This window comes from Euprymna scolopes, chromosome 3 (assembly GCF_053919585.1).
Source record: "Euprymna scolopes isolate OS-2025 chromosome 3, ASM5391958v1, whole genome shotgun sequence".
Classification (NCBI taxonomy): domain Eukaryota; kingdom Metazoa; phylum Mollusca; class Cephalopoda; order Sepiida; family Sepiolidae; genus Euprymna; species Euprymna scolopes.
The window spans coordinates 123,268,654-123,285,223 of record NC_136484.1 but is presented as its reverse complement, the minus strand read 5'-3'; the positions used below and the strand labels follow the sequence as shown (position 1 = coordinate 123,285,223).

Genomic DNA, 16,570 nt, shown 5'->3' with positions numbered 1-16,570 from the left:
CTTTATGTCGTAAACAGTGTTTTGGTGGTTAAATTAGTTGTAAAATTAAATGAGGTTTAAATGCATGTATCTTAATAGGTATACCAAACAAAAATTTGATTTTCATTATCTCCAAAAACTTATTTTTAAAAAATAATTTTTAATTTACCCCAAAGAAGAAGTAAGGAATATTGCTACTGAAGCATAAGGGGCTACTATGGTGGAGTGCAGATTTATACGGGGGAGCAACAATGTTTATTTTAAAAACTTTATTCATATTATAGTAATGAACTATTTACGTTACATTCATCAAAATTCTCATCATTAAGGTTGTTTATTGTTACTTTATATCAGCGATCACAAAAAAGTCACACCTTTTATTATTCAGTGTATTGTGTGTGTATATATAATTGCTATAATTTAAAAAAAAAAATACCTATAGACACTAATCTTTTATCCTTTCGGGAATCATCAGTGCAAGGAGTCACTATTACTGCTCGTCAGGAGATTTGAACCCGGCCACAAGCCATCTTTGACTTCATTAGCAAGGAATAAACCCCTGGACTAGCATTAACCACAGCAAGAGCATAGTTGAAATTAACATTTCTATAAAGTGTAAATGTCATTCAAGAAGGTCAAGAGTGATCAAATGATTTTAATGACACGATCTGCACATGTGGGCTAAGTTACAAACATTTTTCATTTCAATGTAAAGTGCTCAACAATGAAAATAACTAATATATAATTTTGGGGTTGTTATTTTTCAGAGGTAAGGTAACCAGTGAAGTATAATAAGGTTAATACAAAAATGCTCAATACCAAAGTAGAGTAAGCTGGTCGAAACCTGGTCATGCAATACATTACTGCTTATGTAAAAACAAATAATAATATATGTGTGTATATATATATATATATATATATATATATATATATATATATATATATATATAATCAAGATACCTAGGAAACATTTACACTTGTCAAGTATTATTTAATAAGAAAAAAATAGGTGAACAATAATTAAAAAAATTATATTCTCTTTCTCCATATGAGGATAATTAACTTTGCTGCCTCATATAAAGCAACTCCATCGTTAGATGCTGCTGCAACAGTATAGTTGGATAATAATTAAAATTTGAAAAAAAAAAAAAAATAAATGGATCTTTTTGACATGTGAAATAATAAAATAATAATCATAATAGAATATGACAACAGAATTGGATATGAGCTTTTAACTTTTTTCTTTTTCTTTCATTTTCTCCTATTCTTTTATTTTAATGGAATTTGAAGTATCTGTATCTGACTTAACAGATGCGGAAAAAGAAAAATAGGAGGAAAGATGAACTTCTATCTTCCCACACATGCTGCTACTCACTCTATTAGTAGAATAAACTGAGGATTTTCAGCTGGAGGTTAAATTGTAGTTTTAGAAAAGAAAAAACAAATATTAAAATCTACCATCCCCCCCTCCCGATATACTCTTAACACACACTCACATGTATATATATATATATATATATATATATGTGGCTTTAATTAGCATAACAAAAATATTGTTTATTATTTATTACTTGTTTGTTTTTGAGCTCCGTATAAATTGAGAGTTTAAAAAAAGCTTGTGAAATGTACTGTCATTGTTAAGTAAAAACTATCATTATTTGATAGTCTAGAAAATGTTTATACAATTAGAAATTAATTCTAAAAAATTTTTTTTTCTTGTGTAAAATGACTTGCCTGCCTATGTTGAATAATAAGTTATAAAACTGTAATACAAAGTTTCAATAGTAATGTAGAATATGAACACTGTTTACCTAATCCTAGCATGTGTGCAACTATCGACCAGGTTGAGAATTCTCCTTGGATTCTCCTAACTTATTCCCTCCAACCATTTTTGTCAGACATTGACAGCTCTTTCAGATGGTATTTAGAGTCGTCTACAAGTTGATAAATTTGTGACCCGGTCTTCCAACTGATCTTTTGTTGCATAATGGATTCTATATGAAGTTCTGACTTTTTCGGCAGTGACCAGCAAGCTGAAGCCTTATCTTATTTTTAACAAGACAGGAGAAAGGTGTTCATATAGACATTTCTTGGTTGAGTGTTTCTTCTGGCTGATATCCAATGTAACTTGTAACAATCTTGTGTATATCCTTTCAAATAGTGTTTCTTGCTGTTTTGTCAAGCCGTAGAGGAAGACATTCGATTGTAGCTTTAAAGAAAAAAAAAGTCCTTTTATGATTATTATAGGAGGGTGCTTTTAGATGGTGTGCAGTCGATTAAGGACACCCAATGTCTTGCCTTTGCAGATTCTTATGTCTCTTTCCGCTTACTGAATGTTACTGCTGAGATTTACAAATTCCAGCATGAACTTGATATTGTTGCCATTTGTGAACTTAATTTCTTCTTCTTTGTTTAAAACTGATGGATTCTGTTTTGCTAGCATTAATGTAAAAGTCAATCTCATTGGATACGTCTTTAATGAAATGGAGAATTTATTTAGCCTCATCAACTGTTTGTGAAAACAAGGTTGGATCATCTATGTAATTCATGTCTCTCATTATTTTTGCTCTACCCTTAAATTAATCACATTAATAAACTATCTCTATTCGGAGATTGAACCATTTAGCAAAGGTTCTTCAGCAGCACCATGGTAACTAATATTGACTCTTGATCCCATAGGCTAACATGATCTCTTTGAGTTCGTCAGAATGAATCATAGAATTGGTCTTTGGATAAATTGACAAATGCAAGACCGGCTTTGAGGTTCTTAACTTTTATATCCTCAATTATATGTTGAGTAATTAGAATTTGGCCAACTGTTGAACTCTTGTCCGAAACTGTTTTGATTTTTGTGGAGATTCAAATGGCAGTTGGCAAAAATACTGTAAAAAAACTCATTAATTAAAATATGTATTTGTGTTATTCTGACTATTGTTCTCATCTTGATTGTTTTTCTCATAATGCTTTGGCCAATGTAACTTTTGACCTTCTTCAGGTGTGTCTTGTTGGACTTGGGGGAATCTTTTAGTTAATCTTGGGAATCTGCACAGAATTCCAAATGAAACACCTTATTTAATCTATGGGAGTAGCATGCTCTGGTTCAGTCAGTTTTAAGTAATGCGCAATTGCATTTTAAATATCACTCGCACTGAGGATTGAACCTCCACCTTCAGAAGAGTGTCACTTAGAACCTAATTTTACCTAGTATTTTATCCCCAAGTTCAACAAAGATTCCGGAGTTTGACAAGATATACCTGAAGAAGGTCAGAGGTTACATCAGCCGAAACATTGTGAGAATAATACTCAGGATGAGTGCAGTAATCCAAATAATATAAATTATCAATTCTCATCTAAAACATTCAGAAATATGCATTTTTTTTATTGAAAATATGTGATTATTTCCATAAAGTTTAGGCAGAAAATTGTAAATCAGCATTCTTGTTGGAGAAGTATTTAAATATATTGTTGAAAGAAATAATTGATGTAATAAGAATAAACTAATTTGGTAATTTATGTTTACATGGACAAATTGAACTTTAAATTCCAAGGTCATCTTGCCAATCTTCATTAAAAACAGCAAAAAAAAAAAAAAAAAAGAATTGTACTGCAAACAGTTAAGATTTAATAATTAATAAATGATTCATGACTTACAGAACATTGTCATCTGAAAAGAAGAGAAATAACTTTAGTATTATTGTATATGTGTGTAAACTTCTTTGTTTACTAAGTCCTACAGATATATACGCCATATCATTGTATGAGGTTTAATGTCTGTTTTACATCCTAGTATCTATTGAAGAATGCCCTTATATATTCTTAAACAATTTCAACCGGGGTATTTAGATGAGTATATTTCATTTTGATAAGTTAGTTACAACATTATCATCTTTGGTTGTGCTTGACTGTCATAAAAAGGAAATAATACATTTTATTTTCTTTATAACTTGAAAATTATAGAAATTAAAATAATATAAATATTAAAAAAATCGTTCATGGTTTGGAGCAGAAAGATTCAGGTCTTGAATGATTCCTGGAGGTGGGGAAATTGGGTGTGCATTGAGGAGGAGTAAAAACTAAATTTACAGAAATTTGTTTTCAGTTAATTATTGTTGCTTTAGTTTCACCTCTCCCACTTAATCAGTACTGAATATATCCTTGGAACTTCCCTTCAAAATTATTAATAAGGCTATCCACCATTGCCCAGGATAATTCCTTCCACTCCTTTGTTCCCTTTCCTGCTTTCTTCTCTACACAGCCTTTTCCCTCTCTTTCTCTGAACATACACACACACACACACACCTTTGTAGATTTTCGAGGAATGAGTCCGCATAAAGGAAATAACTCCTTGAAAAAAAAATCAGTTACTTCCCTTTAGTTAGTACATCAAATGGCTGGAAACAGACCCTCCCTTGACAAAATATGTGTCAGTTTAAGGTCAAAGAATGAGTATTTTTTCTAAATATATATTCTTCATTCAGTGCAATGCTGATTAAAAGAAAATATCAAAATATATTAAATATATAAATATAATTAAAAAACAAAAAGAAAAGAAGCTGAATGCCTATGAGAATTCAATCATATTTCAATCATAGATTTCATCTGGTCATTAACTAAATTATTTTTTAGTAATGTTTTGATATCCTGTAGTTAATGTCCTGATGAGATTGCATTTGTGAAGCCATTCACCATATTTTTATTATAAAACGCTTCTAATGTATTGAGCATTTCAAATAAATACAGACAACCCCTTCATAGCACCCAACAAATATTTCAACATATATATTTTTTCTTATTTATAAGAGAATTTAGACATTTCTTATTCCTTGATTTGTGATACTAATGTAATGCTTTATAGTATTTTTTTTTTTTTTTGCTTTTGTTTACTATGAAAATATTTTTAACATAATGAATATTTCTCAATTTTATTCTGTTTACCTTTCTCAACTTTGTCAAAGCCTTAAAAAAACATGATTTGACTGGAAAAACAAACTGCATGGCAAAAGAGAAAGTATATTTTTAATTTTTTGTTTTGCATGGCATGACTTTGATTACAGATGCTTATTGTACATGAATTTTATGTCCATTTGTAAGTTTGTCAACAGTAAAACCTTTTTCAAACTGTAATACTCTTGTCCTCTTTCAGCTAAAGTCATGTTTCTTCTATTGTGTTGTAGCATAGTTAATATTTTAATTTCAGCCGCTTATGCTACACTGTTAGTACACTAAATCCAAGTTTACACCAAAAGAAATTCAAATTTTTTAAGATTTTATTTTTTATTTTTTTTACTTTTTCTTTCCTCTACAATCATTAAACATTTATTTTGTATTCAACTAAAAATCTTTAAGTTAATTTTCCTTTGTTTTTCAGAATAAAAAAAATCTGTCCTATATTGTATTCATTTTTATGCCACGTTTGACATCTCATTTCAATGTTTTATTATAAAACATACATTTATACAAATACTTACCGTCTTGCAGAATATATAATGGATGTACAAATCAATTTTTTGATTACTTCTTCATGTAGACACCAAAAATGTCCTTGTTAATTCGTTCTTTTACTATTTCTTTCTGAATCTATCAAGTTTATTAAAATTGTCTACATTAGTTATATTTTTAACATTAAGTAATGTGTTTACTCTATTAGAAGAACCTCTACTTGGTAGATGGTAGATTTATATCTATATTTTTTAAACATTTCTTGCCAATAAATATATGGTGGTTGTATTTGAAATATATACATATTTTAGATTGTATCTATATTTTCCAATCAAAGTTTTTTGTTTTTTTTTTATTATTGTAAAGTCATCTTAATTTTGTAAAATTCAAAGACTGATTTAATATTAAAAACCATATATATTTAGGTATTGTTTTAAAAATCTTCGATACTTTACTTTTAGTTAGAGTTTCAGTACTTGATATTTACAAAATCCATGGGATTGAAAATATAAACATTCAAATTTATCATTTTATTATTAGAATAAAAAGATTATTTCAGACTGAAACATAACTTTAATTTCACCCCTAAAAAATCAGTTTGTACCATTTTTATTAAAAACCAAAAATATTTTCATAGATTACACTGTTGAATTAATATATCAATTGAATTCTTTTAAAAATGTTTAAAATTTCATCTACAATTTTGGGATAAAAAGCTATTATTTTTATCATTTTTCTATGGACTCACGATTGCTATTTATTTTTCAACTATGTCCTCTGACCTTCATATGTATGTTTCATCCATAGTTCATGGGAAGAGTTATATGGGAACTTTAGATTCACAAGTGGTCCTCAATCACATGTAAATAGCTCCAGAACCACTCCCAAGATTCGCGAAGATGCCTTTGAGGCCAGCTGAAGATGTGGTTAAAGCCAATGTTTAACCTAAGTTTGATCTACACGTCTATAGTGTTTACTGCGGGATTAGTTACTCATTACTATCTTGGCCATTGTAAACTGTCGTGCATGGTCTACTTTCATCCCGGATGCTATGTGTTCAAGAGGTGGAGCCAGCTCAATCCATCCTAGCTGTCAAGTTAAATCATCAATAGGGGTAAACTTCTCTTGTTGGTAATGTTGTTGATTACACTATCAACAACAAATTTGTTGTCTGCGTTTTTTCGGCTGATTCAGGACGATCTGATGTGCTGAATCCCAAAATCACATTGGCTTTTGCGCTATGGCCATGTGCCAATTTTTCTTGTTTTTGTTCACATGCATGCATGTGTAGAGCATTTTAGAAGTTGGTGGTGAAAGGAAATGCCATACTTTGATTGGAAATGATTATTTTAATGACAAGAAATATTCAGGTTCAATAGTTCTGGGTGAGTATGTCAAAAAGGGATCAATTTGAAGTCATAAAACCTTAAAATCTTCCAAATATTGGTGCTCAGTGTACACAAAAAAGGACTGTCCTGTCCAGGAAGAATTGTTGCCTTGCAAAGAAAGGAACATTAACAACAACTGTCTGGTGGACAGAATACTCTTCCCACTGTTGCACACCAGGCACAACTTAATCAAACAGTTCACTAAGACTCTGGATAAGCATGATGACTGCTTCACTTACTTGTCAGGATTTTTTAGGATTGACCATAGGGAAGTGTAGAGGTGGCATCTTTGACGGTCCTCATATCTAGCAGCTCATCGGAGATCAATGTTTGAAAAGTCAATAAATGAAGTGGAATGGAAGCATGGACGACATTTGTTCTGGTAGTGAACAATAAGGCCAGAAACTATGCAGAACTTTTCAACAACATGCTGACTGCTTTCAGAAACCTGGACTGCAACATGAGCATCAAGATGCACTACCTATTTTCACATATGGACTTGTTGACATGTTTCCTGAGAACCTGAATTCAATGAGTGACGAGCAGGGGGAGAGATTCCATCAGGACCTGAAAAAGATGGAGATCAGGTATCAAAGTTGCTGGAACGCAGTCATGGTGGCTTATTACAGTTTGAATCTCAAGAGAGACTTCTCTGCCACTGAGCATTCCAGTAGTTTGAAGAAATGGAAGTTCAAGCCCTGAACTTTGAACAATGGTTAAGCAATATGCAATTTACATGTACTTACCTTAATCAATGCCCTATATTCAGTTTATAGTAATCGATGTTTCTATCAGGTAATCACTATATCTTGTTGACAAAACATTGTTTTTTTCTCTTAACACATATCATCCAAATATGTTTTTAACAAAAATCAGCTGATAATGCCACAAAAATGTAATTTATTTTGTGACAAGATCTGTTATTTTTTCAGAGTAACTGAGCACAAAGACCAGAGAGAATCTGATGCTATTTTCTGATTCAGCAGTGTGAAATACCCTAAATTAGTTTTAGAGATTTAGACAACATTCAAAAAGTAAAAAATTGTTACCCAGTGTTATTTGTACTTTAAATGAAAGGATGAATAATACAACTGAAGAAGTCCAGAGGGAACATCAGCTGAAATATAGTTGAAAAATAAAAAATAATGGTGAAGATAATAGTCTGCAGAAAATAAATGCAAATGATTTAAACGTCTCAAACATTTTCGAGATATATTTTGTCGATTAGTTAGTAATCTCTTATGTCATGATATGAAATTACACAAAATACTATAATTCAAATTTAGTATAATGAAGTTATTTTAAAAATGTTTATAATATTTTCTGTTCATTTATAGTGTAAATAGAGTGACTGTTGAGATTTTATTTCTAAAAACAAACAAGAAAATAATGCAAATTTGAAAACCAAATTTTTTTTAAGATTTATAGAAAAAAAGCAAACCAAAAACCACAAAAAATGTCATAATGGTTGAGTTCATTTCATATCTCATTGAAAACTGAAATGGGTGATTTTTTTTTTTAAATGTTCGTTTTGTATTTGTTTAGAATTCATTTAGTACTTTTGTTTAACACTACTTATGAGTTTGTTAAACCATAATTTCTCTTAATTTTTTATTAAAAAAAAAATTAATATTTTCAATTGCTAATAAATTAGTTTACTGTATTTGTCATAGGATTTTTTTTTACTTATCAATTGGTTGCCTATTTTGAAAACAAAAATATATATATATATATATATATAACTAATATTAAAGAATTATTTTAGCATTTTTATTAATATTACATTTTTTAAGTGCATATACACATACTGATTTATAAGTTTATGTGACACTTGACATTTTATAAAATAAAAAGAAAAATTTTTCATTAACAATGATACGTGCAGACAAGGATTTAGTGTACTTGAACAATTTAACAAATTTTTTCTAATCTAAAACATCTTTGCCTGAAGCAAAAGTTTAAAGTCTCCAACTAATTCTTTTTTTAGTTTATACAAACATGATCATCTTAGTTTGTTTACACAAATAGTTTATTTGTAACTTGAATTTAATGTTTTCTCGTTACTTGATGTTACATTGTTATATAAACCTATTTATAATCTTATAAAGGTGTCAGCATTTACATTGCCTCCTCCTTACTTCTAAAATTTTTACATTTAGTGTTGGCAGTTTAATGTTTTAAATTTGAATATAATCTGAGAACGGTTCTTATATGTGAGAAGATTTAAAGTAAATACACTTTTTTGTATTTTTTTTTTAGTTTTTCCAAGCATTTGTATAAATTCTGTATAAAATTCATAAAATGCTGTAAAAAATATTTGAAAACATCTTGATTTCGTTATTTTTTAATAACAATTTAAGATATTTCAAGTTTTTTTACATGGTTTTAATATTAAAAAAATCCCTCAAAATAACATTTTTTTTCTCTATTTAGTTATTGGCATTTATACGAATGTCAGATTTTCTTTTCTTTTAAATGTGAAAAAGATACTTCTATTTTTGTGCAAGCATATAGTCATATAAATTGAAAAGTCAAGCAAAATTGAAAAAGAAATTATGCTTAGGAAAAATAATACTATTAGTCTTAATTTCTATAAAACCTGTTGAAAAAAATGATCAAGAATTTCTTTGTTTTCCTATCTTTCATCAAATTTGCTAAACACTTTAAATATTGTTTCAGAATTGTAAACACATTGAGTATTAGAATCTGGAACTTATTAGGCTTTGTACTTTTTTATATTTCCTTCTGTAAGTTAGAGGTTCTTTATTGCAATATAATACATATTTAATTTTCTTTTTAAATGGAAAAAATAAAATGTTTAAACCTATCTATTTTAGTGCAAGTATATAGTTATAAATTGAACCAAACATTTATACCAAGGGAAGTAATTCTATAAGCTTTAATTTTTAGAAAACCTATAAAAAACAAAGATGTAAAGATCCATTGAATAGTCTAAATACTTTCCAAATACTATTTTAGAATTGTAAACACACAATTAAAAATTACAATTATTAGTCTTTATCTTTTCTTTAATAATTTAGAATTTTTTTTATTGTAATATAAAACTATATTTGATTCTATCACTGATTTTCTGAGACGTGTCATAAGTAACATTATTTGTATGAATCTTCATAGTGCAAAATAAGATTTTTCTTAAAAATTAAATCATTCAAGCTACACAATATTTATATTCTTCAACATGACGGATTCAGCATTTGAAGGCATGAACTTGGTATTATTTAACTTTACTATTGAGTCATGTTTTTACATTGCAGAGTTATATCCATGGTAGCAGTCAGGGACAGTTTGTAGTGGAGACGTACTTAGTCATGAGTCTCTGTATCCTTTTTTTTACCTGCCAAACTACACATATACATTTACTTACATTGACATTATATGCATTGTACACATATCTATTAGTATGTTTGTATATATGTGTGTGCATGCATATATGTATATATATTTCTTTTTCTTCTGCTATTTCTTTATTTCTTGTAAAATGACACCACCGTCCTCTAACTTGTGCCATTGTGCATGCTCTTATATTCAGAATGTGTTTATTCATGACTGAAAAAATAAATGAACTTCATTCCTGTATGACTAAACCTAAAAAGCAAATTGTATCATCTCTGCTAAAGTCCCTTTGTTTCATGTTAGTAGTATTTTACATAACATTTGGCAACAATATACCTTTAAGGTTAAGTATAGTTATGATTTAATAAAGTGATGTAGTTTGCTTCAAGCAGTTTAAAGAGAGAGGTGCTGTAGAATGCGGTCATAATGCAAGAAGTAAAAATGTGCAGATGTTGAGGCGAATGAAAACAAAGATTTTTTCTTTTTTTACTTTTAGTACATTTTAATCAAGTCACAACTCTTTTACAGTTATGGTCCTGAATTTTTGAGATGAGGATTGATTATTCATATTACTTGGATTCTTCAAACTATTGTTCTCATCTTGAGTGTTATTTTCACAATGTTTCGGTTGATGTAATCTTTGACCTTCTTTGTATGTATCTTGTTGAATTTGGGAATCTTTCTGTCGAACTCTGGAATCTGCACAGGATTTCGAACAGAACCCTTCATTTAATCTACAGGAGTAGCATGCTCTTGTTCTGTCATCCATGACTTGGTAGAATTTCTAAGTAATTTAGAATTATATTTTTGGTTTGTCTGCAATGAGGATTGAACCTTAAATCTCCAGGAATGTAACTTTTATAAGTGAGTTTCACTAAGTACTCTATTCACTGCGTCATGGATCATTGCAGAGATTATATCGATGAAAACATTGTGCAATAACACTCAAGATGAGAACAGTGGTCTGAAGAATTCAAATAATGTCTTTTACACAGTGATTTAATGTTTGTAACTGTATTCTATAATATATTTCTAGGTAAGATCTCTTTATCAAATGGAAGATGTTTAAAATAACTTTAAACTCATGTGGGTTTAAATGCTGATAACAATAGACATGAATTACTGTATGCATGAGGTTACTTGAATATAATCAGCAGGGCTTGATCCTTGATTCACCTAGATCTTGAATTGATTGGTGTAATCATGTACGATGGAAGGGATTTGAAGTAAGATTTTTCAGTTACCATTCTGCTAGATAGGTGCTTTAGATTTTGTTGTGTTGTTTATAGTCAAAACAGGGATGTGAAATCTCTGCTATTTAGTGAAATTTCACTTTTTTTAAGCAGAAAAAAAAAACAAGATTTCCACTTAAATCATGAGAAGTTCCCTTGTATGTTAGGTGTCTGCTTTTTGGATAAAACTTTTTTTTTTTTTTTTTTTTTTTTTTTAATTCTTATTAAATTGGCAAAAAAGATCTTTTTCCTATCACGAGAACCTTCCTATTTAGTTATTTTTGTTTGTCACTCTTATGCTAGAATTTACTTTCTTCCTCTCTCCATCTTTCTTCTTCTTTCCTTTTTTTTCTCATGATAGTTCTCTCTGAAAATATTAATTTTGCTGTGAAAGCTAAAACTTCAAATAATTTATGAAGGGGGTAGGAGAGTTAGATGACTTTTGTTTCACCAAAGTGACTTCCTGTGTTCTTTCTCACACATGCACACTAAGTGTCTTTCTCTTAATTTTGATTTTCTTAGTTTAAACTGCAGTTGTTGATGAAAAAAGTTGTTTTTCTTTTGCACGACCCTTACTACACACACGTGACCCCTTCAGGTCAAGAAAGTTATCTCAATTTCAACTTGATTCAGAATTATTCACATTCCTGTCCAAAGAAACTTTTAAGCATATCCGTTTATTTTTTCCTTTTAAACATATCTTTATTTTTCCTTTGTTAATTTACTTATGTGCATACTTCAGCTTTGTTTTGAGAACAAAATTCTACCATTTATCACAATTTTGAACCAGTTATTCAATTGTCAGGAGCGACCTACCAGTCTCAAACCTTATCTGGTCAGTACATTTCTTTGGTGGTCATCCACTTTATCCTTCTTCAATGAAATCTTGATATAATTTCTTTACATAGCTGGAGGCTGGTAGCCCAAAAAATATCTAAACCATGTTTTTTTTTTTTTTTTCTGAATAATGTTGATGGATCTGTTAATATTAAACTTGTTTTAAGAATCTGCATTTCTATTTTGTAAAATTACTCCAAGAATAATTCTTAAATATTCAGTTTCAAAAACATTGTTTTCTCTCATGCTCTGCCAATATAGTTAATGTTTTTCTTTCATGTAGAGTAATGGAAGCAATCAATGCATTGTAAAGTTTTAACTTCAAAATTGTTTACTTATAGATGTCCTTATTTGCTGAAACCTATACTAAACATCTGCTTATTTATAGAAATTGTAATGCACGCCAGAAAAACACTTCTATTTTACAACAGCAAAACTTGGGAAAAGAAATCAAACTCTGAACATTTGTTTAATAACATGATGGGATAATATGATAGTGCCAATATGTGCAAGTTACTCGGTCCCGGATATGACCCTAAACTATATCCGATGGTAAGGCCCCAGCTTGCGGGCTTTGAGGACTGCGGAGCTACCCTTTAATTGCCATTGCTCCCAGGTCCTCTCTGACCCGGAGTGGTAGTATCTGTTAGGGTCCCAACTATAGGTTAAACAGAAACCGACTTGAAAAAAAAAAATTCTATTAAAAATTTTATTTTTTCAAAATCACTGGATTTGGCATTAAATAACCTGAAAAAGGTTGATATGCCATAAAACAAAAACAACCAAACCAGCAACTTACTCAGATTATTTATTGTAAACTCAATAAGGAATAGATTACCAGATTACATTTTTTGGATTATACTGTGACGATTGGCTCTGCCTTTTCTGAAATTATAATTAAAATACTTTAGATAAACTCGACAGACAATTCATCATATATTTGCATCAATTAGGATTTAAAATCTCAATAAATACTAATCTGTCTAAAGTTAACTTTCTTGTTGTAAATCTAGATCTAACAAACCTTAACATAAACTAAATAAGAAACAAAAAACATTAATATAGAACTGTGTCATTTATTTAAAAGTTTCATACTTAATGTTAATGTGGCCGATGTGATGAGCCTGAGGCATGATCAAACAGTGGAAGTGGCCCCAACTTGCCTTATCTCTATCATAAAAGGATTCAGCATTGTCTAGCATGTAGTTTAAAAATCAAGGCTATGCTGAAATAGATTACCAGTGAGGATTGAACTCGTAGCTTATGAGAAGCTGAGCGACTAGTTAATTAATTGGAATTAGCAGATGCACCTCGATGAGAAAAAGATGAACTGATAAATTATCTGTATTTGACCAAGATCATTTAATGTCTAAAATTCGCTGACTTGAGAGTTGTGCTGAAGAGAAAAGGGAAGTCAGATAAAATGTCCAGTGATTTTGAGCTGCGTAATTCTATTGCCCATGGCAACAATTACCTTATTGTTGCATTTTTATCCAGTTAAGTTTTAAGTGTTCTGTTGAAGTCAAAGTGTAAGCAGTGTCTTGATGGTATTTAATGCATTTTTTCAGTTAGCCACAGAATATCAAGCTTAGATATTTTAAAACAGATTGCTCCTTACTACAACAAAGCACTCCATGAAAGTTTATTCAAAGTATAGATTACTATATACCTACCGAGTGTCTTAGAACAAATAAGAAGAAAGGCCATTTTCACTTAATGTAGGCAAATTATTTTTAAAACTGTTATATACAAACACTCCCTCACTACAGTGTAGGGCTCTATAAATTAATAGAAATTCTGTTAAACTAAAATCACTGTCAAACTTAAACTCCCAGTAATACCCATATTTTCCTGCAGATTCAGAGACAAGTGTCCTCTCGAGGGAAAGTGCTATCTCTAATCTTTTGTTTGCAAGTTTAAAATTATACAATAATGAACCCAACTAGTGAGAAATATATTGAAATGAAACAAGGGTGCTTTAAACAATGTCTTCATGTTCACAATGCATCTTGCGAATGTTTAGAAAAAAAAAAAGCACAACAACAGCACTCTCTTAGCACGCCTGAAATTTGAATGACCAAAATATTTTATGTAGTTGGAAAGACATATAGCTTGTGTATTACTGAAAGCAATTAAAATCTTAACAGCTAATATTTCAACAGACACTTGCCTAAATATCAGATCTGAAATTTTCAGGATGTGTTGACTCTAATCAAAAAGGACAATCACACTAAAACAAAACATGCCATTAGATTTGAAAAACATAGTAATATTAGTGGAACCTGATAAGACTAAATATGTGCGTGCATATAAAAATGTAGGTGTCTGTGTGTGTGTGTGTGTGTACATGCATGTGTGTAATTTTACACATGTGCCCCAAACAGAACAAAGTGTAACAATCTTTTTACTGCCATGTTCTCTTCTACTCCAGATCAGTACATTCCAGGCACGTACACACTTATTTGTGCTATTTTTTGAATTTTTGACCTTTATCTTATTATTATCCTAGTTAAAAATCTGTCCATTATATCACTTTTCTTAAATTCTTGCCTTAACAAATTTAACTTATGTTTTATTATTTCCCCCTTAACTATTACCATTTATAAACTTCCTATACGTTTTAATCATTCTTTTTTATCTTCATGCTCTCATACTTAGCCCCCCCCCCCTCATATATTCCCTGTTTTTTTTAAGGATAGTCAGTCACTGTATCTTTATAAAAATTTGCATATTCTCTATAATTCATAATTAGTTTTGCTTGACTAAGGATGGGCCCTATTTTACAGCTCAATGGGCTGGAAATTCTTATACATTTTGAAACTGTAATAGGAATATGACTAATAAAATTTTCACTGCGCTGATTATATATTCATTCATTTATAGACAATCTGCGGCAAAGCAAATGAGTACTTTAAGCTGAAATTCAGAATCCAACTACTTTATCAGCAGTCAAGGTTTCTTAACCCAAGGTTATCGGTCCTTAATGAAGAAATAGAAATTCTATTATTGCTTATGTATATATTTATGCATTATTGGCTGCCTAAAGAGCTCTATTTATAAAGAGCTGTGAATTATCTTACTTACACACATACACACACAGCAACATTTGATTAAAATCTAGCATATATGTTTATTTTTACATTTATTCTTGTTTTTGAAGAAGTCAAATGTAGAAATAATTAAACTGGAAAGATATCTACATATATAAGAAAACCTAACATTGCATGATTTTTTTTTTATCTTATTGCTATATCTAGAGAGCTTGATTGAGGAAAAAAAAAACCAAAACAATAAAAAATGTTGCCTTAGCCACTTTTAAGGCCAAATCTGATTTGAGGTTGACTGAATAAGTTTTGCTGCAATGTGGTTTAAATAAGATATAAGAAATCAAAACTAATGACATATTTTTGAAGTTTTATTACAGCAATTGTTTTCTTTTTAATATTCAAAGAAAAAGTCCATTTTAAGATGTAAGATTAGTTTCTGGAATCTTTCCATTAGATCCAGCCAAAACCTGTTGGTTTGTGAATTGAATCTTTGGTTATTTTTTGTTTAGATTTTTTTTTCAAACAAGAATAAACAATTTAAACAAATCTTGCAAGGAATAATATATAATATATAAAATTATATATGATACATAAAAAAAATGAAACCGTTATTTAAGTGCATGAAAAAAAAAATGGCAGATGTAGACAATACATATCCCACTATCTCTATTTTTGTCACTGAATTATGCTTTTCATTTTCTTGGAATGCAATAGATTTAACACTATATTTTTAGATTATATGAAAAAATAGACCTTTTAAAATTCATAACAGGATATTTTTTATGGAAGTTTTTCATAAAATTCTCCATCACTCCTTTTCTTGGTAATTTTTTTAGCCAAAATATCTAGTTTAAAAATGTTTCAATTTTAAATTTTCAAGCAAGATCAATTTACATTGAACTGGGTCCAATTAGAAGACGTTTGCCAAGTTGTTAATCATATTTTTAATTTTTTGCTTTCAATTGATTTAGAAGATTTAATTCCAAAAATTAAATAAACATTTAACTTTAAGCAAATCATTTTATGTTAAAATTACATATGGAATGGAACACCCAGCTAAAAATTGAACAAGCTGATGTAGAAAAATAAGTTTATAATTTGAAAATGTTTAAAAAATATTAAATAACAAACATTTTATAGAAAGGGGATGTCAATATGTCTGCCAAAAAAATGATTTTATTTTTTATATTTGCAAAGTTTCAGTGAATTTTTGTTTTATGCATGATATTTTTTTGTCTGAAATTATTTTTCTGATGCTTTGTTTTGATGCTTTTGCAAACATTTTTAATTTTGT

General features: G+C 29.5%; 1 protein-coding gene across 2 annotated transcripts in view; it reads left to right on the top strand.

Moving 5' to 3' along the window:
* The window catches only part of LOC145258248 (dolichyl-diphosphooligosaccharide--protein glycosyltransferase subunit TUSC3-like), a 128,160-nt gene that overhangs the window by 76,548 nt on the left and 35,042 nt on the right, over positions 1 to 16,570 (top strand). The window contains exon 8 of one of the 2 annotated variants that reach the window (XM_080116227.1): positions 10,082 to 10,145. The exons of the other annotated variant lie outside the window; for it this stretch is intronic. Coding sequence (XP_079972353.1) covers positions 10,082 to 10,145 — 64 coding nt within the window. The remainder of the gene's footprint in view (positions 1 to 10,081; positions 10,146 to 16,570) is intronic. 2 annotated transcript variants of the gene reach the window in all.